Here is a 19,895-nt window from a genome sequence, read left to right as displayed (position 1 = left end):
AGTATTTTTGCTTGCATGTATGTAAATCTAATGCTGTAAAAATAATATAACACGTACAAAAATCAAGAAGCCTACACTATAAATGCTTGTAAAAATAAAGGAAGAAATCAATCAATCAATAGAAGGAATCACTACAAACTTAACAATCAGATTGTAAGTTACAAAAAAACTCTGTTTAATACAAAAATGAAATAGCATGTACAAGGAAAGAAAGAAAGATGAGTTGTACTTTTCTCCAAGATACTTAGAAAAGCAACCCAAGGGACCCAAAGGAAGCCAAGCCATATAAAAGGTATGCTATCGTTTGCATCTGTGGGAAGGTTAGCGCTAAATTTATGCAACCATTGTCTATCTTCAAAGCATCCACCGTTTCCTCTTTTTCTTACTCTCTAACATGGGCGGTTGTGAATGTAAAACAACGTTTTTGAAAAGAAATATTAATTATCATTCCATAAATCTATTTGGAGAAATAAAAGCAAGCAACATGGAAGTACTCCAGGCATCCTAACAGCACAAGTCACAAATCATAGACAAGCAACATGGAAGTGAGTATCAAGTGAAGTACATAAAACCAGACATCCATAACAGCCACATTAGAAAAGTATAGCATTAGAGTAATCCAATTCTTCCTTGACCATGCAATTCGTGGTCTTAGCTACTGCAAGACAGAAATCTCTAAGACTATATGGTAAGAAATTGCAAATTGATGATCAATTTGGACTGTGATATGAAAAACAAAATCTTGCAAAACTCTGCCCACACTACAGGTCCATCCACTTCTCAAATATTGGGAAATATAAACTGCAGTACAAATATAATTTATACAAAGTTCAGGAAGAATGGAGGATCCATGAATTCAACAACCTAAACCATTTCACAAACTTAAAGAACATACAGACTTACATTTCTTACATATTTAAATTTGTGGTTTTTCTGTTTTATCCCAGAAAATGTTGTGATGTGCAAGCAACAAGTATTGTAACTTGAGACAGGCCTTGAAAATTTAAAACCTGATGATAAATCTGAACATCTCATATATAAGAACCATGATCAAATATTAATGCAAATTAAAAGAAATACAAATTAAAGTCCTCCATTATTTTCTAAAAAGGAACTTGAAATTGCTTGATAAAAAAAGTATTATTATGCAATGAAACATATTTTATTACCCACTGATGAAAGGCTTAAAATCATAATGAATAGGAATGAGTATTACATGAGTAGTTACAAATCATCTATTTTTTTGCCATACCTCAACTACAAATTTGTGATAAACAAAATATTGCTCTCACATAATTTCCAATCATAGAAAACCACAAACTTATTGTGGTGACAAATTTGACCAGCACGGGTAAAGCTTCATGCAAACAACATACTTCCTTAAGAAAAGTATGCATATAGAACTTAAATGGCGAACATTTCAAAAAAAATAGTGTAAACAAAAATCAGTTTCATATATTACCAAAGTTTAAGCCTTAAGATGGTACCAAGTTTATGCTCTACATTCAAATTCTTGCGTTCAACTGCCAGTTGGAAAAAGAACTAATGTTCAATCAGGTTAGAAATAAAAAGGTTTGGCAGTTGACATACCAAATCTGCAGCTGCTTGCAATGTAACATGATCATCCGATTCACCGTTCCTGCTTCATCAACGTAAATAACTATAATAAGTATGAAAGTGTTCTTAGAAAGTTTTTAGCAATAAAATAGCTAGCAAATGAATATTTTTACTTGTTCATTTTCTTCAAATAGCCACCATAAGCCATTGGGACATAACCCTCATACATCTCCGGATTTGATTTAAGCTAATGAAATCAACATATCATGAGAAAAAAGAAGCGTATGACTAACAGGTTGAACTACATATGCCACCTAAGGAACTAAATTGACAGATAAAACAGAACTTACAAAAAAACCAACGAACCTGGAAAACAACTTGCTGTCTCACAAACCTGTGGTGATCTTGAGATCGATAAAGTTGATCTGATAAAGAACGAAGCTGGAACACATAAAATAAGAGAAATCACTAGTTACAATTGACGCACTATGGTCCTCAAGTTTTATTAATAAATCAATAGTTAAGCATCACTCACTGATGATATTTGTGAGAAATTAAGTTCTAAATAATGTACCAGGCATATCAATTCATTTGAAAATTACATCCAAATTGAAAGGAACCAAGAACTGCAAATTAATTCCAGTAGGTACCTGTACATATGCAAGTTTCCATGTGTCAAGAGTTTCTGTTGGATGCATAATAGAAGGAACTAACAACCAGAAGAACCACCCTACCAATCGTGCAAGGATTCCAGATCATAAACAGCCTTTCTTCCAAGTAGAAAAGAATCATAGAGGAAGACAAATTGAAATGAACATTTTTCATTTTCATTGCCTTCCTTAGAAGTCTATACAAACTCGGCATCAGACTATTGGCATATGAATTCTGTGCATTTTTACGACATCCATTAAGCTCTGAAGTTATTTAGATATAGACAACGCAATACGACAATGGCAAATGAAAATTCATAATATCCACTAACAGATAAATAACAGAAAGTTTCAGTCTAATTTACGTGATTGCTAGAAGATATGATTTGCACTATCCAAAAATTATTGTATGCAAACACTATAGAACTACCATAAAGATTATACATAGTGAAGTGCCACAATAAACTCATGACATTAGCATTAAAATTTTTCAGTTGTATCTTCATCCAACATGTTTATGCCTAATTAAGACCCCTTTCAACCACAGGTGCTTGGATCTATATCTCACTACAACTCAGCAGAGAAAACGCTTGTGCATATTAATATGTCATATAATCTATCTTTTTATTAGAGAATTAAGTAAAAACCAACCTGACAGTTACCATCTTGAAGCGTATACTCAACCAGACCATACAACTGCAGCCTGCAAGATCAAATAATGAATTCTTTAATTGAATATGCTATTAAAACCAAGCATTCATAAGTATCAGTATATGACTAAAACCAACTTAACGAAATAACTTAATTGCAAAATAAATTTTTCTTAGAAAATGGAGAAGAAAAACGAAATGGTAAAGCAAGAACTCCCTAGATTGCAAAATTGAATGGCAAGTCTATAGCAAACAATTAGAAAAAAAAAATTATTGGAGAAAGGGAATTCCATGACAAAGGAGCAATTACTTTACCAAAATGGACCCCAATACAATAGTTAAAATATTTTATAGAATTACAAGAGAAAAAAAAAAAAAAAAACTAAACAAGTAAATTTCTCATTGTAAGCAAAATACACATGCTCAAATGCACCTAACTATCTTTGAAAAAGAAAAAGAATTAGGTGCAAAGAACCCTCCCAAAAAGGAGCTGAACTATTTACCAATATGGATAATGGATCCAAATGTGGGCAATCTCATCATACAATCATACAACAAGGAAAATGCCAAAAGTGTTGGTTAAATGGCTTCAATCATCTTCAATCCCTGTTAAAAATATATTTAAAATCAAACATTTTTTTTCTCTTTTTTCATACCTTAATACCTCAAGAATGAAAATTTAAAGCAATTGATATCATTATAGCGAGTCCAATTTGGAGCCAATGAGTTCAGGTAACCATTTATAGGTGAGATTTCTCTCAACGGACTTTGTTAGTTTCTTTTCTTATAATGTAATACAAAAGGAATATCATTTGAAGGGACAGAGTGGAAGGCTAAACTCAAATGATTCTTATTTTGACCCATAGCAGTTAGTTCGGGAATTTGCAATGTGTTTCAGTTTTTAAATTCTAGCACTATGTACATTTGAGTAACATATGTTTTAATGTGTTATCAAACTTCAATAAGAAGCTTCCTTAAGGAATTTTATGACCCTTGGTCAGAACCACCTGCAATTTCAATCATGGAGTCAAGAAGTTGAGTTCTCGCAAGAAAAAAAAAAAGGTTAAGGCTATAACATTCAAAGAGAAGAGGCAAAGGAGAGAAGGCAAGGGAGAATAGATTTGAACTAAGAAGTGTCTAGAGATACATAAGGTTCTAAATAATTTGCTAGACCACATAATAATATGAAATTTGTGATACTATCCTACTTGCCTGATATGCAGATGCATTTTTTTAAAAATTGCTGACCTTGGAATTTGATCATAGTTTGGGATGTTAATTCTCGTAATATGAAATTAAGGATATGAAATGAAACCAACCCCAAAATTTAGGGTGACGAAGTTTATTTGCCTCAAATCCATAAGAGAATCAGAAAATAGACCAAGATGGCATTAGCAATATAAAGGAAAATTTCGAGCCCAACCTATCAAGCAGCCTGTGATGGTCTGATATCTCTTCATCAGCTGATGGTATTTCTCCTTTAATTTTAGGTATATGCTGCATAATGCAAATCTCAAAATTAGCAATGTCAATTCTGATCCAACACAGTGTTATAAAAAAGGTCAAGAAATCACATCCATATGCAAAGAGTGGCGAACCTTGAGACATTTTGAGCAGTGCCAACCTACTAAACTCTAACTATTGAACTTTATATGAAGAAAATATAACAAATGAATTAGTTTCAACATGTGATGAACAGTACGCATTCCATTCCAAAAAACATTGTGCAAAAATAGAACATACACCAACTCAACCAAGTTTCGTAACATTCATTAGAAAATTTTGTAACCAATTAGCAAAATTATAATTGTCATTAATTTTAAATACATTGAGCACTACATTTTTAAATAGGGGGAGAAGAGAAACATATATAAATCTTAAAGCCTTCATTGCTGAAGAATTCCTCTTATAACAGAAAAGCTATTAGAAAAATTATAAACAAGAACTTAACAATTGGACATACTTCCACAAAACAAAAGGAATGAAGTCAGAACAGGCATTGTTTTATTCAAAGAACAGCTTGTCTAAGATTGCAAATGATGCAAAACACTTGATTGGGCCACCATGATTAATTTGTCAAATTTCACTCCTCGGTAAAAAACACAGAAAACACAAAGACTTCATCAAAATTGTAATAAAAATAAAATCAACTAAAAATTTAAAGCAAATAATGTGGCAAGTGATGCTTCCACTGCGCTGCGGAGGAACTTCAGTTAAAATCTAAGAAGAAAATCCTTCAAAGCCTAATAAATAACGCAACTTTCCAAGACTTGTACTTACAGGAATAGCAACCATGTCATTCAACCTCTTTCCTACTTCGCCATCAAGAGCAGATAACTGGTCAATTATATCTATAAGCAGCATGTCTTCACCAAGAGAAACTTTGTCTTCCATGCCAAAGTCACCACCTTGTTCACATCTACTTATGATAGAATCATTTAAATCCCTCTTCCCATGATTAACTTCATTTGTGTGTCTTTCATTTTGGTTGCGAACTTCTATGATTTTCCAATTATCTTCATAATCAATACACATAGGCAACATTATTACATTAATAAAAGTCAATATAATCATTGAGTCAGAACGGAAACTTCAGAAGTTCCCACAACCAGAACTGTGTTATCTTCCTGGAAGGCCAAACCAATCTTCGGCAAGAATTGAATCTTGGCTAGGATTAGTAAATCCAGATGCCTCTGCAACAGCAACTCGTGAGAGTTCCTCTTGAAAGGCATATGCAATAACCGCATCATTCTCAACATTTACATGTTCCGGTTCATAATAAACCTCTAATATACACAGTTTGACTATTGTCTTTGTCATACTGAGTGACACTACCACTGGCGCCAGAATGGCTAAATACACAAACTTGTAGATCTTGGAGACCCCATCGAAGAACATCAGGATCTACATCACATGTAATCGTTGGTAAAATTTATAAGAGAACACTGTCCACGTTTCTGCCTTAATTTGTTTACTCCCCCCAAATGAAATTCTGAGGACAAGAGCATAAAACAAAACAGCACATGATATTATCAATCATCACAATACAGGAAAATATACATATAAAATTCCCAAGAAACTACCAAGGAAATTTCTTAACATAGATTCAACAAGCACACAAAACCCAAGACCTAGAAAGAAAAAAAAAAAGAGAAATCAATCATTGCATGTAAGAACCCAAAACTCCGCGAAACAAAACCCTAAAAACCACAAAATTCCAACTCCAAATTCATAAAAAAAAAAAAAAAAGTTTCTGATTTGCCTGAGATAGTAATTGTAACTATAATTGTAACAATAAGTTTATTACAACAGGTTCCGAAGGTTCCTAATGCAATTCTTTTCTCATTACTACAAAAATTTGCTTAATTTTCTAGGTTTCCATGGAAATTTACGAATATAACCAAAATCGGAAAATTTTCAGGATAAAAAAAAAGGAAAAAAAATAGAATTCAACATTTGATGAACAAAAAATTTTAGAGAAAATCTAATTATTGTTTATATATAAGAGAAGTGACATTAGGGATAAAAATTAGAATCTTTAAATAAAAATGGAAATACAATTTTATCTCAAAAAGGTAAATAGTTAAAAAAAAAAAAGGTACCTGAAATAAATGAGAACAGCGAGCGAAGAAAGCGAAGTAGAACAGAGAAAAAAGCAGAAAAAGAATAAGACAAAAGCTTAAAATTCTGCATCATACTTATCAAAGTTTGATAGTAATATCAGGAAAATCACCATTCTAATGTTTAAGATTGAAATAAATTTTTATACATTCCAAGCAAATCAACTCAACTCATGTCAGAAAAACAATAAACAAACTAGTTTAAACCAAATCCAATAATACATGGCAAACGGGTTATGATAAAAGGTAAAAATTATGCTGTTGGCAAATTGAACCGGCAGACCGGGCACGTATGATTTGTCTTCAGCCATTGAACAATGCAATTTCCATGGAACAGATGAGAGCAAGGCATTCGAGTTATTACTTGAGAACCAAGTAACAACTCTTCCATACAAACTGAACACTTCTCTTCTGAAGATTTAGAACCATTCGAACAAGTCACCTTCTCCAAGGCTCGAATCGATGTTTCAGCTGCTGGCACCACCCTATCTTTCATTGCTTGTTCTGTCGACTCCCTTGTAGCACGTTCCCTCACTAAATCCAAAGCATCCCTCATCGAATTACCAAGTCCCGCTTTTCTTATTTCATTAACCATGTTTTCCCAATCTGATCGGTGGAAATTCCAACCTTGAGCACGCAACCGAACCATATCTTCAACCAATTGAAGAGTTTCTTGTGCTTGCTTTGCCTTGAGCATTGCTAGATACTCATCATGGGGCACAATCACTTCTTTCTTGATAAACACAAGCAGGAACAGTTTCTTGCGTCCTGAATCACTGACCATGTCATGACACACATCCAACATCGAGGTTACAACATCATCTGTTGACATTAAGTGTATTGATTCTTTGTCATAAATCCTTTTTTTCCAATGTAAATTTTCCAATGAGAATGGGATTATTCTGGTGTCGGCGAACATATTGGATATAAAATTCTTTGTCAACTGCTCATCTGTTAGATGATGCTCAAATTCGTGCCATGAATCATGGTCTGGAATATAACTTTTGATGGATTTATCAGGTTTGTCAGGTACGAAACTCACCTTGACGTTGCACTTAAACGAGATCAGAGGAGATTCCAAGGATTGATCATCCTTGTAAACGTTGTTTGGTTGTGTAGAAACGTAAATCTTGTATAGATGATTTGAGTTGGAGAGCGCCATTCCTATAACTTGGGATAGAAGGAAGGGAAATATGGGCAGATTGATTTATGTGTAAACAAGGGTTGGTAGCCCCGTCCTTTTATAATGATTCTATACTAATTTCCCTTTTAAAGTAGGATTACGATTTCCTTCATGAATAGTTTTTTTTTTTAAAAAAAATTTCCTATTTGTACTAGTATTAGTAATCTCTTTTCTTTTTCTACTTTGGGATTGGTCTGTTTTTTTTTCTTATTATTTTTTACTATAGAAATATATATAATATGAATTGACCGACTGGCTTAATTGAATAAGAAAAAAAGAAAAATTATAAATTATTTCTTTGCTATTATTGTTTATAGACTTGTGGTTATTTTGTTAACATACAAATTGTCTGTCATATTGGATGAATGCAGTTAATCTAGCTAATGAAAAGTAAAACCAAATAAAACAAAGAATTTTTTTCAAAACATTCTAACTGTTTATATTTTTTAAAACAAATTTAAAATATAATGATAAAATTACATTCATTCAAAGTGTAGAATGGTAAATTTGGACTTCACCCAAAAAGCTATGGTTAAACTTGGAAAAATATAATTACTTATTTCCCTGGACGATTAGGATATGTCTCTTCCTTTATTTTTTAAATGTTTTTAAATAACAAACATTAATATATATGCAAATGATTTTAAATTATATTGTTTAAAGAACAAATAATTGGTTAAGAGTGGTATGTGTTGAATTTTTAATTTTAATAATCAAAATTTAAATTCTATTAAATTAAATGTCTAAAAATAAATATTTATCCATGCATTGAATCGAGATCAAAAGTTTGATTTAATCAATATTTAATTATAGGAAATATTCATACTTTTGAATAATTAATATATAAATATAACCTGAAATCATTCACACAATTTATATATTAATTAATTTTTTCATAAAAAAATTAATTAAATTTTTTATTCATATAAGTCATATTATTGTTGATATAATTAAGTTTTCAAGAGATTCTATATATACCTAAGAAAATGATAGTATAAAATGCAATTAAACACTTAAACGATTTGTTTAATACCAAAGTGCTTTTGAATCCTCTCTCAAAAATTATAATTATGTATAAGATTTTTATGCATTATATCACTTCTTGAAAGATAAGTATTATTTAATCTTAATTTATTCATTCAAATATAATATTTTTTTTACGTAACACATTTTCTACTTTCATTTTTGTTTTTCTTTTTGAAAGTTAAAAAAATAATAATATCAAATAAAATATTTTTATAAAATATGTTTAAATAAACAATAAACATATTAGCATATTATATTTACCATGTATAAAACATGAATCATGTCAAAATCCATCCAAAGAAGTAACAAACAACCCGATTTATGAACAGATGTAATATTTGATGAAAGACTGTTATTTTTCGTTGGTTTTAGTTTAATTAGAGCAGTCCAAGGTTCCTTGCCCAGGAAAGGAATTTAGTCTTTTACTAGAAAACCACTATCCTATGAAAGATCAATGGTTTCATACACAGTTAATCCGTACAATTCTTTTCCCATTTGTCAATGGAAGGAATAACGAAGCATTTGAAAGAAAAAAGGAAACAAATCTTTGATGGGTACGTTAGAGTTTTAACTGCCGAGGAATGCAAATCAATATTCTACTGTAGACTGGGGTCATCATTAATGCATGAAACAAGCTGTTAATTTTACTATAAGATAGAACACTCGACACAGCAGAGACAGATTTTGGCAATTGTAATAATTGAAAAGGTAACTCAAACACCAACTGGAGGTTGAATTCCGATGACATTTCAGAAATTCTGGTGAACGCAAGAGATTTGGCAACATAAAATCATGCAACTAGGTTATAAATGTAGCATCTTGGGTATAGACAACAGAATCATATTTCAATCTCAGAATGTTTAAACTGTTGAATAACATATTGTATCCCCACAACTGTTTCATGGGGCTGCTTCCAGCGACAGCCATTTTTAGTCAGTTAATGATCAGAGTGGTTCAACAAGTCTGTCTAATCTTCAATGGCATTTCCTCCTTCATCCAACTGTTTTTGTTGTTCTTGTTGCTCTGCAAGACCAAAAAGAAATTGACATCAGTTAAACAGATTTCAATATGAACCACAATCATTCGCACCCCTAAATATACAGAGGCATTTATCCGAGCATCCATTGCACAGAGTCAACATTACATGTGAAAACTAATAAACCTCTCAAAAAAGAAAAAAGAAAAAAGAAAGCAAAAACACCAACTTTCCTTTTCTTTTGGATGGAAACTCTCCTTTTATATACATTTATATATATAAATATATAAAGATATATAAATATGCTTTTTTTTTTTTTTGAAGAATATAGATATGAACTTTAAACTTCATAAACATGGACAAGCTACATACATGTTCACATCAAGCACAATACAATGTTTTAACTATATGACCTTAAAGTGATTGGCACTTAAAAGTCAAAACACAGTAAGGTTACATAATCTATGATAACTTAAAACACATCAGAGAGAGAGAGAAGGAGCTTCCAGCTGAAGCCAAACATTATGATAAATTATGAGTCCCAGCAAGATGAAGATGCAAGAAAACAACAACAAACTAAGTCTTATATCCCATAACTCTGGGGTCAGCTTAAAAATAGTTATAATCATGTCTAGTGCTAAATGAATGCAACAATCATTGCATCATCGGTAAGGATCAAGGATTATAACAAATACATACAGATCCTTTAAAAAAGTCTTAGATAGCTGGTTTTGATTCCACAGATAAGTTTCACTCACATAACAATCAGCAGCTTGTATTGGGAGACCTACAAGCTACTATAAAGCAGCTAAATTTACTGTGTCTCTCATTAAAGGGCATCTGTTTACTTCCGGATCCTTCTCCCCTACTTTATTTATCTCTTATCTTATTTTAATGGGGTTTGATTGTCACATTCTTATGCACCTTCTTGTGCTTTAACTTGCTCTAAGCTGCTTCTATGAAATTCATGAAAACCCTAATCACCAGATAAGCTATAGTTTTAGCTTTTATAATTCCATCAGAGTAGAATAATCTAGGTATTTTGACTTACAAATCTAGTTCAGATTCAAAATTTGTGTTGCTAACCTGAAGTCAGCTAATATTCTTCAAATCAGATCAAACCTGATAACTAATATGACTTCTCCAATTCTGTAGTTAATACAAAGTGTATGGCAAATGTGCACTGAGGTTACATTTTAAAGCAGATTGGGAACCTGTAACTAATTTTTATGGCTAAAATCTAAGGTTCACATGAAAAATTAGAGTGAATGTAACTCATCAGCATATTTAACAGAAAAAGGTTGACACAATATTACTTACCCATAAGTTTGTATAGTGACTTCTGTGTGCGTCTTTCAAGCTTATCAAGCTTCTTCTGCACATCCCTTCGCAGATCCCAGTTTGGTTTCTTGGGAGCAATGTTGACAAATGGATCCTAAACCATTTGATACAATTAGAACAAACAGAAAGAAAAAATGTTGCTCAGTTAAACATGATACTGAGGATGAACAAGCACCTCTTGGTCTTCTGATGGTGGAGGTGCTGCTGCAACAGGATCTTCGAATTTTGGCAGCACTGGGGGAGCAACCTTACCCTCCTGAAGCTGTTTATCATGAGGTACATAATTTCGAAATTTCATGCTGGGATTACTGTGGAACAAAAAAGACAAGCAAGGAAAGTATATATGTTAATGATTGAAATTGTCAATGAAAGAGCCACTAGAAAACATCCATCCAAACATAAATTTTGTAGTTGCAACTCATTTTCAAACCAGTAAGCCAGAAAAAAGATCCCTACCTTTGTTGGATTCAGGGGAAGAGAAGAAAAAGACAGAAAACGAAGGAGGAATGGTGCTTTACCTTGTTCTGAGAATTTATAATGGAGGGGAATGGATAACAAGGGTTACATTTATTCCACTAAAACCCTGCAAACCCCAATTTGTTCAATTTTCCACCAAATTGAGAGCATTGGAGGGAAAAGATCATTGCCCTTTTCCTTTCTTTTTCATTTTAATTCTGAAGGTTGTCCATGATAGGGAAATATGGGAAGGTGAAAGGATACAAAAGTTTACAATCCAAAGATTGAGTTGTGCAACATTCAACCCATAGGACTAAAAAATTTTCTATACTTCAATCTTTCCATCCTTTCTACATGCAAACCTTAGAAAAGGATATAGATGTAAAGGGCATAACAAGATATAGTTCCTCCATTCCCTTTCCACTCTTAACCGAGCAAAGGCAGCACATCCTTCTTTTCATCCCCTTCCTGTTTTCAGATAATCCAAATATGGGAAACCTTGGCTTCTTTTTTCCCCTCTTCCCACTTTTCCTCCTTTAACTCTCATCCATTCTCCCTTCTAATTCCCAGATTTAGAGTTAATGATTATTTTGCCCAAAAGGGCACCCAAAACAAGCAAGTAAAACCTTCCAATGGCAATCATTTTCTTACTAAGTGCTAGGTAGCTTTCTATTTTAAGAAAGTAATTTCCATCAATTTTAACTACATTTTCACACTGTCCCCTTCCCATAATCTAAAACATCCATATTTCAAGAGAAACTGAAAACACACAATGAACCAATTGTTATTCTGTAACAAATTATTTTTGCGCTAAAGAAAATGAAATATTGGGATGGAAATTGACATGGAAAGTTCATGCTGGAAATTCTGTGAAACAAAATGACAAGCACAGAAATCATTGGCATATTTGGTGCACAAGATTATGATAGGATAATGTTATTAATAGGATTTGATTAAATAATGTCATTTTATCTTATCTTTGATGTATAAAAGGATTAGGATAGGATAATTTTACTTATTGGTCAAAATTATCCTTCCTCAAAGTTTAAATGATTTAAATTTATTGATGTAATCTTTAAGGGAATAATAGGACATGTAAGTTTAATCTCATAGATTAAAAATAATCCTCTCCATTTTGAGAGTATTGAATCATCCTATTCCGAGAGGATAATTAATCCTCTTTGCAATCCAATCGCTCCCTTTACATGCAAACCGAACATGGGTCTATTCACCATCTTATGAACCAAACATTACCTACACGTGTTAATGATAGAAACTTTCAGTGCAAGTGCAGCAAATGGACATCCATTTTCGAATAGGTAAACTACAAAAATCCTACGATTTATTTGGATCTATGCAAAGGTTGGAAAGGGAATAGAATCAAGGAAGAACGGTTCTCTACCTAGTTTCAAGAATTTTTAAGGAATGGAATGGATTACAAGGGTTGCCTGTCCCATCAATACCCTAGACTTCCACATTTGTTCAATTTCCACAAATTGAGATGATTTGGAGGGATAGGATCATTACCTTCATCCTCTATTCTCCTATCTACTTTTAAGACTGTGATTGGTTGCGAATGAATGAAAGTGGAAGGATAGAAAAGTTTTCAGATCAAAATGTTTAGTTACACAGCCTCATTCCTACTACAATGTATAGTCATTGGATTAAAATATCTTCTATCCTCCCAGCTTCTCATCCTTCTTAACAAACAAAGCCTCTTAGAAATGGACACAACGGCCAATCCTTTCCACCCAATAACCAAAAAATTTCTTTAGGAAATCCTTTCATTCCCTTCCTCTTTTTGCAAATTATCTAAACAAAGGAAACCTTCGCCTCTCCTTGCCCTTCTAGTTTCTCAAAAGGACACCCAAACCAGCAAGCAGATGTTTCTATGGAACTTATTTTCACACTAAATCCTATTTGGTGGTGTAAGCAAGTCATGCTGATTTGCAAGCTTCTAGGGCTTAACTTAGAGAGTACTTGACATCACCTTGTTCTTTGTTGAGTTGAGTACAGACTGAAGCAGGTGATTGAACCGAATTTCGGTATCTTAATACTTGAAACAAGCAGCTCACACGTCTAGTCGAGTTTTCTATTCGTTAAAAATATAAAAATATTCTATTTAATACTCCATTACATGTATAATAACAATATAATAAAATCAAGCCTAATAAAATTGAACTTGAGCCAACCTTCGTTCTCGAGTTTCAAGCATCCTGTTTCCACTCAGCTCAGAGTCGTTTAAACCCTAGGTACATCAGCCAATTTTAACCATGATTCATATTATGGGTAAATAACCATAGTCTAAAACAGCCATATCTTCACAAGATAAACAACACCCATGATGAACCCAATTATTAAAACTGAATGCATATTACTCTTATGGTAAAAAAATTGGGTTGGAAATTAAACAAACAATCTAAGCTTTATAACTTACTTTTCTTCGTTAGTTTCATCTGTTTTGTCCTCAGCAGGTTGAACAGAATCTTCATCTGGGGCATTCAACAGTTCCTGAGCTGCCTTAAGAGCTTTAAGCCTCTCTCGGCGTGACGCAGCTGCTTGTTCTATCGTTTCCTCTTCAGTAGCCATGAAAGAAAGCTCGCTTGCTTTAGTTTTAAAAAGAAGAAAAAAAGAGGCTGTGTCCTTTGCCGTTGAATTGAGTGGGGTTTTCTCTCTTTCATTATATTGTTATTATCATATATACTACTATTTTAACTTCCAAATGAGTTGGGCTTTATTGGGCTTTTAAACAAGCCCAAGAACAAAAGATATAATGTGCCATTTAACCTAAAAAAGTATTCTTAGATTTTGTAAATTTAAAATGAACTTTTAAATTTCACATATTGAGTCTCAAAAATTAAAGGAAAAAAAATATAATGAGAAGATGATGAACATATTTTTTAGTTGAATAAGAAATTTAAGATTTAAACTTTTTAAGTTATTTACAATTTTTAAACTTTTTAAGTTATTTACAATTTTAAATTGTACATTTATTTATTTTTTTATATTAACATTAAATAATAATTTAAAATTACCGTTTATCATTTTAATCAGTTAATATGTTATTAGAATTAATACTTAAAGGTTACGAGTTTGAAAGAATTTATGTGCTTAATATAATCAGTTAGGTAAGTAGTATGAAAATGAAGTTTGGGTAGATTTAAATTTTAAAAAAATAATAAAAAAAAAATCAAAGTTGGGTGGATCTTTAATGTATAAGTCCATGTCTACCACATTTTATTTTGAGATAAAGTCTGGTTTGGGTTTGGATTCAACCTGTTTTTGTACTTGATTGAATTTTTCCAATAATTCAAGTTGGATTTTCATGTGATTGAAAGGGTCTTATAGATCATGTCAGCTAGTTCTAACTTCAGCCCTTTTGCCCAATGAAGTTTTAGCCATGACATCCAAATTCTTAGAAAATAAACACAAACTCAGCTTGTTACTTCCTTTTCTTAAATATATCATTACTCTCAAATTAGCATGAATCCACCACAGCTACCTTCTACTTGTGTTTTAACAACTTTAAGGACTCATTACTATAATAATATCTTTCAATTAACATCTTTATTGAACTAATCTTCAAAGGAATTTGTAAATCAAGGCAGAAAAGTCGGTAAATACTCTTATCAAGTAACCAATTAAGCTTTGATGACAACGTACATGAAGCCAAGCATATCTTTGTTTACGCTTCTGATTAATCTAATTATCAATGAAATTTAAAACCGAGTTATAAGAAGAGATTAAGGTTTAATTTAAACGATAGGTGATAATCCTTTCCATCGTGCCATGATCATGACGTTTTGAGTAAGGATCCGGTAATAAAACCAGGGGCATTCAGATGAAGCATAAGCATTCACTAGATATTATATTACCCTTTCAAGCAATTAAGCTCTGAGCACAAAATATCAGCTCAAATATGGTAGTTCCAAAACTTCCTACATGATATATATGCAGTTGATTATCTCAACAAAACCTTTAAATTGTTTTTACACGATATGTAGATAAAAGCAATTTACTGAATTCAACCAAATTCAACTATAGTTTCTTAACGAGTCGTCACCATCTTTGGTCTCCAAGTTCGCCAAATCAAACACCCTTTGTCCCCGGTTATCAGATCAGCAAACCTTCTTTTCAAACGTTCACTTCCTGATAGTTCAGAATCATCTTTTGGAGTTGAACTATTCATAGTGAGTTGGGGGCTTACCATATCTACTGCTTCCACAATTCGATTCACCATTTCTAGAACTTCACTCATTTTGGGGCGTAATTTGGCCTTCCGCACCAAGCACTTGTTGGCTACTTCTGCAAGATTATAAGCAGACTGGAGGGAATACTTCCCTTCTAACCTAGCGTCCAAAATCAACCTGAATTTCTTTATATCCGAAATATGAGGCCTGACCCATTTCAACAGATTTTGCTCACCCTTGGGGCGATTCCGATCCGAAGGACGCCTACCAGTTATGAGTTCAAAAATGAAAACTCCATAGCTCCACACATCACTTTTAGCTGTGAGGTGCCCGGTCTGAATATATTCAGGAGCTGCATATCCAATGGTTCCTACAACCTGCTCAGAAGGTCGATAAATTGGTGAGGTATTTCTATAAAATGAACAATACTTTTCAAAATTCTGCACAATGAATATGGAAAAAAAAGGGGCCAAAAAGAGAGGAAAAGGGGGAAACTGACTGCTGCTATATATGGGGATCTTACAAGTAAGCAGAGGCCCTTCAGATAAGTAGCAGAAAAGCAGTTTTAGTAGTTTTAGTAGTCAACCAAGGAGAGGCGGACTCCTCAAGTATGAGAAAACAAGAAAATTTGAAAGAAAAAATTTCTTTTGACACATTTTTCGTCAATAAAATTAATAAATTTGTCAATAATTTTTTATGTATTATAAATGGATACTTTCAGAAAAAATCTTGAATCTGCGTTGCAACAAAAACGATGAAATTCAATAAATGGTGTATTAGCAGCTTCAAGTAACTATGACTTGTGGGATAATTTTTGCATTTCTAAACAAATGAGCTAAAGTGCAATGTGCATATTAAGAAAACAAATGTAGTTTAAGATTATCTGCCGCAACTTAAAAATGTACCGCAGTTGAGACATGACTTAATCCATCTGAAGGCCCCAGTCTGGCCAACCCAAAGTCTGACAGCTTTGCATTCCAATGCTCATCCAAAAGTATATTTGATGACTTGAAATCTCTAAAAATAATCTGTGCCAATCATAAAGCAAATGTTCTTCGGAAATGAGAAAGAATATCGTTCATGGAAAGGATTTAAACTTCTAGAGAGGCTAAAGAATCCAATGTTCTTGAGTGTTTAAGATTTTGAAATGCCTAGCTCATTTTAGTCCTATCTAAACTTTTTGATGAAATCTTTATACTAGTTTTGCAACTTTATTTTTTCTTTATGTTTCCAACCTCATTCATATATATATGCCAAAAGAAGAAAATTGCTCTATCAAATTTCAATCATATCCAGCAAGTATTAAATGGTACCTGAAAATCCATTCCTTCATGGAGGTATGCTAAGCCTCGGGCGGCATCCTGGGCAATTTTCATTCTGGTGTCCCACGGAAGAGTTGTTTGAGATCGACTTGACAAGTGATCTTGCACACTCCTGTTAGGCAGGTATTCATATATCAGTAGCCTCTGCATTCCTCTTTCATCATCCTCAGCACAGTAACCCACTAATTTGACAAGATTTTGGTGTTCAACTACCCCTAAAACATTCACTTCTGTCACCCATTCTTTGTGCCCCTGTGAACAAAAAGTGAAAACAAATATGACATACTTTAAAAGGATTAATTGTGATAATTGTGACAACTACATGTTACACAAAAGAAAATATTACAGAAATCAACTTAGCCACCAGAGCTTTCCTTTTTTAAAATAAATTCTCATTAAAAGGCAAAATAGGTTATGCAATCTTAAGCCATAGGAGTCGAGATTCATTACAGTTTATGCTAAAACAGTTTAATAATGTCTAGAAAGAAGGCACGTGCAGGGCTGCGCTGGTAGATGGAGGCCTTTAAACTAGTTAAAATGCTTTAAAGTGTCAACAATGGAAGGTCTAAACTATATGATTTAATGGATAACTAAGAGTATTTGCAGGAGATGGAAGTGTGTGCTGAGGAGATGACCGTTAAGTACCTAACCAGGCATTCCTGGAATATTTCATACACATGGTTTGTTTGAAAGAAAATAATTTCCTTTGGGTAACAGGATTACCTTTTCCTCGTTCAATGAAACTATGCTCTTAAGAAACATATGAAGTATCCAAATTCAGCAGTATAGAACAAACTACCAATATTCCCTTCATATAAGCTATTTTTAAAACTTTACCAGAAAAGAGCTCCCTGGAGTTGTTGGCTTCTCGGTACAGATTAGACAGATATGATGATAATGCACAGAAATAAAGACAAATTTGCTGGCATGTTAACCAAAAAGAATCAAATCCCAAACTAGAGAATAGTTTGAAACTTCATAAACCTTTTTTATACCAATGGTTACAAAAGCAGAAAGCTACCTGCAACCCTCTTCTGCTGAGCTGTTTAACAGCAATATCAATTTTCTTGTGGGGATCTTCTGTGCTTCGGATTACACCCTTATATACACCACCAAATCCACCTTCTCCAATCATCAGAGAGCGGCTGAAATTCTTTGTTGCTGTCTTCAACTCCAAGAATGTGAACTCTCTTAGATTACTTTGTCTTTGAGACAAAGCAGCAAATGTGTTCTTCGTGGAGGATTCTGTGCTAAAGTCTGAAACATTCTCGGAATTAAACTCAGACCCAGATCTCCTCATATCATGATCTGTTGAAATGGAAACAGATGTGGAGGACCGAACCGAAATAGACTTTGTAGTTTTTGATTCATCATTCTTCTCTTTACCAGAGAAATAAAAACACTTCATAGCCCCAAAGAAACAGACAACCTCACTGCATATTAACAATTACATATGTATGGATCAACCAAAAATGATTTTGAGATGAACCTAATTGTAACCCAAAGCTTAATCCTTAACAGAAATTGATGGTAAAAAAATAAAATAAAACTATAGAAACCAAGAATATTGATAAAGTATTAACATATCTATTCTGCAATTTCACATGTTCAAGTAGCATAAAATCAATGCAAACTACAACTTCCAGCAAAATTTTAATATATGAGACAAAGTACCACATGACATCAAGATGCCAATATTATTTGTCTGCATTTCTATCGAGGGCTTAAATCAAAACATTTATTCTTGAACAATGCCAAATCCAAACTTAAATTGTACCATAGCCTTAAATGTCATCTATTACACCCTAAACAACGCTATGATATTCCTCAAAAGGAACTTCAGTGTAATAAGTTCCCAAACACTCAATAAATATGTCAGACATAAGAGAGAGGGAGAGGGGAGACTAGAATTTAAGTCAAAGAAATTCTTTGACTGAACCGTCAAGAAATCTTGAAAAAAATGTAAACTCTCACATCTGCTACAAAGAGATTCAACAACGTTTTGAATTGTGAAAGACCAAAAAAAAAAAAAAAATTCAAAACACTTTCTAACAGAAAGTTAACAATTTCAAGAAAGCACTGACCTTTGTTAATGTTCTGTTTCTAACCCAAAAAAGCAATAACAAAGTACTAGAATTTACAGGTTCTCATATTTAAGAGAAACTCAGAAAGCCAAAAAGGTAAACTGAGAGGATCCAAGGACATAGCAACGAGCTCTCCATGATCTACAGCAACAAGTCAACACAAGGCAACTGTATTCTAACTCGCCAACCAAGACCCCATTAGATAAAACGAGGAGGAAAAAAAATCTTTGAGTCAGTAAACAACAATCCCCCAAAAAAAAAAAAGCTGAAAACCCAAATGGGATTAGAGTATTACGATTAGGACTGGAACAACAAAAGAGTGTAAGTGTGTGAAAAGGAAAAGATTCGGTTGTCACTTTCTTTAATAGGATTTGAAGGTGTAAAAATCTCGGAGAATGAGTCATTGGTATAGCACATCTATACAAAAAGTATAGTATTTGTTGTTTTTAAAAAATAAAAATAAAAAAAGATATGTTGGCAGTCGTAAACCATTTAGATAGCTTGCCAGTTGTAACCATGGGATTTTTTTTACCAGAATTCATAGCGAAGACGAAAAAAATCATGTGAAACTTGTTGTGTCAGCATAAGAATTTGTATTCAATCATTTTAGGAGGAGAAAAGTCAATGGGTCATTCATTAGAATTGTTACCACTGTTTTGAATTCCATGACATTATGAATTATTTCATGTACACGTTCCACCAACCTTTAAATTTGCCTTTAATATGATTTAGACAACAAATCAATGGAAGTCCTTTTAGTATGAGTATTGATCATGAACAAAAAATTTCCAAAGTATAGATGTATCAAGAAACATTAGGGAGGAAAAAACTTGATATAAA

At 32.9% G+C, this 19,895-nt stretch overlaps 4 protein-coding genes across 5 annotated transcripts; all 4 read right to left on the bottom strand.

Annotated features, from left to right (window-relative positions):
- Window positions 1-2: 2 nt before the first annotated feature.
- Window positions 3-6,363, bottom strand: LOC149515107 (OVARIAN TUMOR DOMAIN-containing deubiquitinating enzyme 11-like). The gene is made up of 7 exons (XM_089743706.1): window positions 5,138-6,363; window positions 4,281-4,354; window positions 2,859-2,910; window positions 1,924-1,998; window positions 1,731-1,804; window positions 1,591-1,639; window positions 3-389 (listed from the first exon to the last, which is right to left on the bottom strand). Exons 1-7 carry the CDS (start codon window positions 5,429-5,431, stop codon window positions 159-161), a joined length of 849 nt encoding a protein of 282 aa, XP_089599832.1. The 5' UTR covers window positions 5,432-6,363; the 3' UTR covers window positions 3-158.
- Window positions 6,364-6,512: 149 nt separating this feature from the next.
- On the bottom strand, window positions 6,513-7,923 carry LOC149515106 (uncharacterized). The gene has a single exon (XM_089742904.1). It carries the CDS (start codon window positions 7,637-7,639, stop codon window positions 6,731-6,733), a length of 909 nt encoding a protein of 302 aa, XP_089599030.1. The 5' UTR covers window positions 7,640-7,923; the 3' UTR covers window positions 6,513-6,730.
- A 1,445-nt stretch (window positions 7,924-9,368) lies between these two features.
- LOC111295443 (uncharacterized) lies at window positions 9,369-14,142 on the bottom strand. Its single transcript, XM_022888938.2, has 4 exons — window positions 13,897-14,142; window positions 11,179-11,311; window positions 10,983-11,097; window positions 9,369-9,709 (listed from the first exon to the last, which is right to left on the bottom strand). The coding sequence occupies exons 1-4, from the start codon at window positions 14,046-14,048 to the stop codon at window positions 9,654-9,656; spliced, it is 456 nt and encodes a 151-aa protein (XP_022744673.1). The 5' UTR covers window positions 14,049-14,142; the 3' UTR covers window positions 9,369-9,653.
- Window positions 14,143-15,367: 1,225 nt separating this feature from the next.
- LOC111294053 (serine/threonine-protein kinase PCRK1-like) lies at window positions 15,368-19,401 on the bottom strand. Of its 2 annotated transcripts, XM_022887215.2 has the most exons (5): window positions 19,056-19,401; window positions 17,993-18,404; window positions 16,963-17,223; window positions 16,555-16,677; window positions 15,368-16,026 (listed from the first exon to the last, which is right to left on the bottom strand). In XM_022887215.2, the coding sequence occupies exons 2-5, from the start codon at window positions 18,377-18,379 to the stop codon at window positions 15,508-15,510; spliced, it is 1,290 nt and encodes a 429-aa protein (XP_022742950.2). In that variant the 5' UTR covers window positions 18,380-18,404; window positions 19,056-19,401; the 3' UTR covers window positions 15,368-15,507. The 2 variants fall into 2 exon arrangements, with proteins under 2 accessions (XP_022742950.2, XP_089599828.1); XM_089743702.1 differs by lacking the exon at window positions 16,555-16,677 and having other exon boundaries at window positions 19,056-19,196.
- Between the last annotated feature and the right edge of the window lie 494 nt (window positions 19,402-19,895).

Source organism: Durio zibethinus, chromosome 14 (assembly GCF_047325235.1).
Source record: "Durio zibethinus cultivar Kanyao isolate XHJ-2024 chromosome 14, ASM4732523v1, whole genome shotgun sequence".
NCBI lineage: Eukaryota > Viridiplantae > Streptophyta > Magnoliopsida > Malvales > Malvaceae > Durio > Durio zibethinus.
The sequence above is the reverse complement of the archived record's forward strand: the minus strand, read 5'-3'. Positions and strand labels throughout refer to the sequence as shown.

Coding starts and splice junctions, on each gene's coding strand:
- LOC149515106 (XM_089742904.1), bottom strand. CDS start 7,639: ATGGCGCTCTCCAACTCAAATCATCTATACAAGATTTACGTTTCTACA.
- LOC149515107 (XM_089743706.1), bottom strand. CDS start 5,431: ATGATTATATTGACTTTTATTAATGTAATAATGTTGCCTATGTGTATT. Junction 4,355..5,137: donor ATGACATGGTTGCTATTCCT/GTAAGTACAAGT, acceptor TGCATTATGCAG/CATATACCTAAAATTAAAGG. Junction 2,911..4,280: donor CATCACAGGCTGCTTGATAG/GTTGGGCTCGAA, acceptor TTGATCTTGCAG/GCTGCAGTTGTATGGTCTGG.
- LOC111294053 (XM_022887215.2), bottom strand. CDS start 18,379: ATGAAGTGTTTTTATTTCTCTGGTAAAGAGAAGAATGATGAATCAAAA. Junction 17,224..17,992: donor TCAGCAGAAGAGGGTTGCAG/GTAGCTTTCTGC, acceptor TTTTGTTCACAG/GGGCACAAAGAATGGGTGAC. Junction 16,027..16,554: donor TAAGTCATGTCTCAACTGCG/GTACATTTTTAA, acceptor CCTTCTGAGCAG/GTTGTAGGAACCATTGGATA.
- LOC111295443 (XM_022888938.2), bottom strand. CDS start 14,048: ATGGCTACTGAAGAGGAAACGATAGAACAAGCAGCTGCGTCACGCCGA. Junction 11,098..11,178: donor CACCATCAGAAGACCAAGAG/GTGCTTGTTCAT, acceptor CAAATGGTTTAG/GATCCATTTGTCAACATTGC. Junction 9,710..10,982: donor GTCACTATACAAACTTATGG/GTAAGTAATATT, acceptor TTGGTCTTGCAG/AGCAACAAGAACAACAAAAA.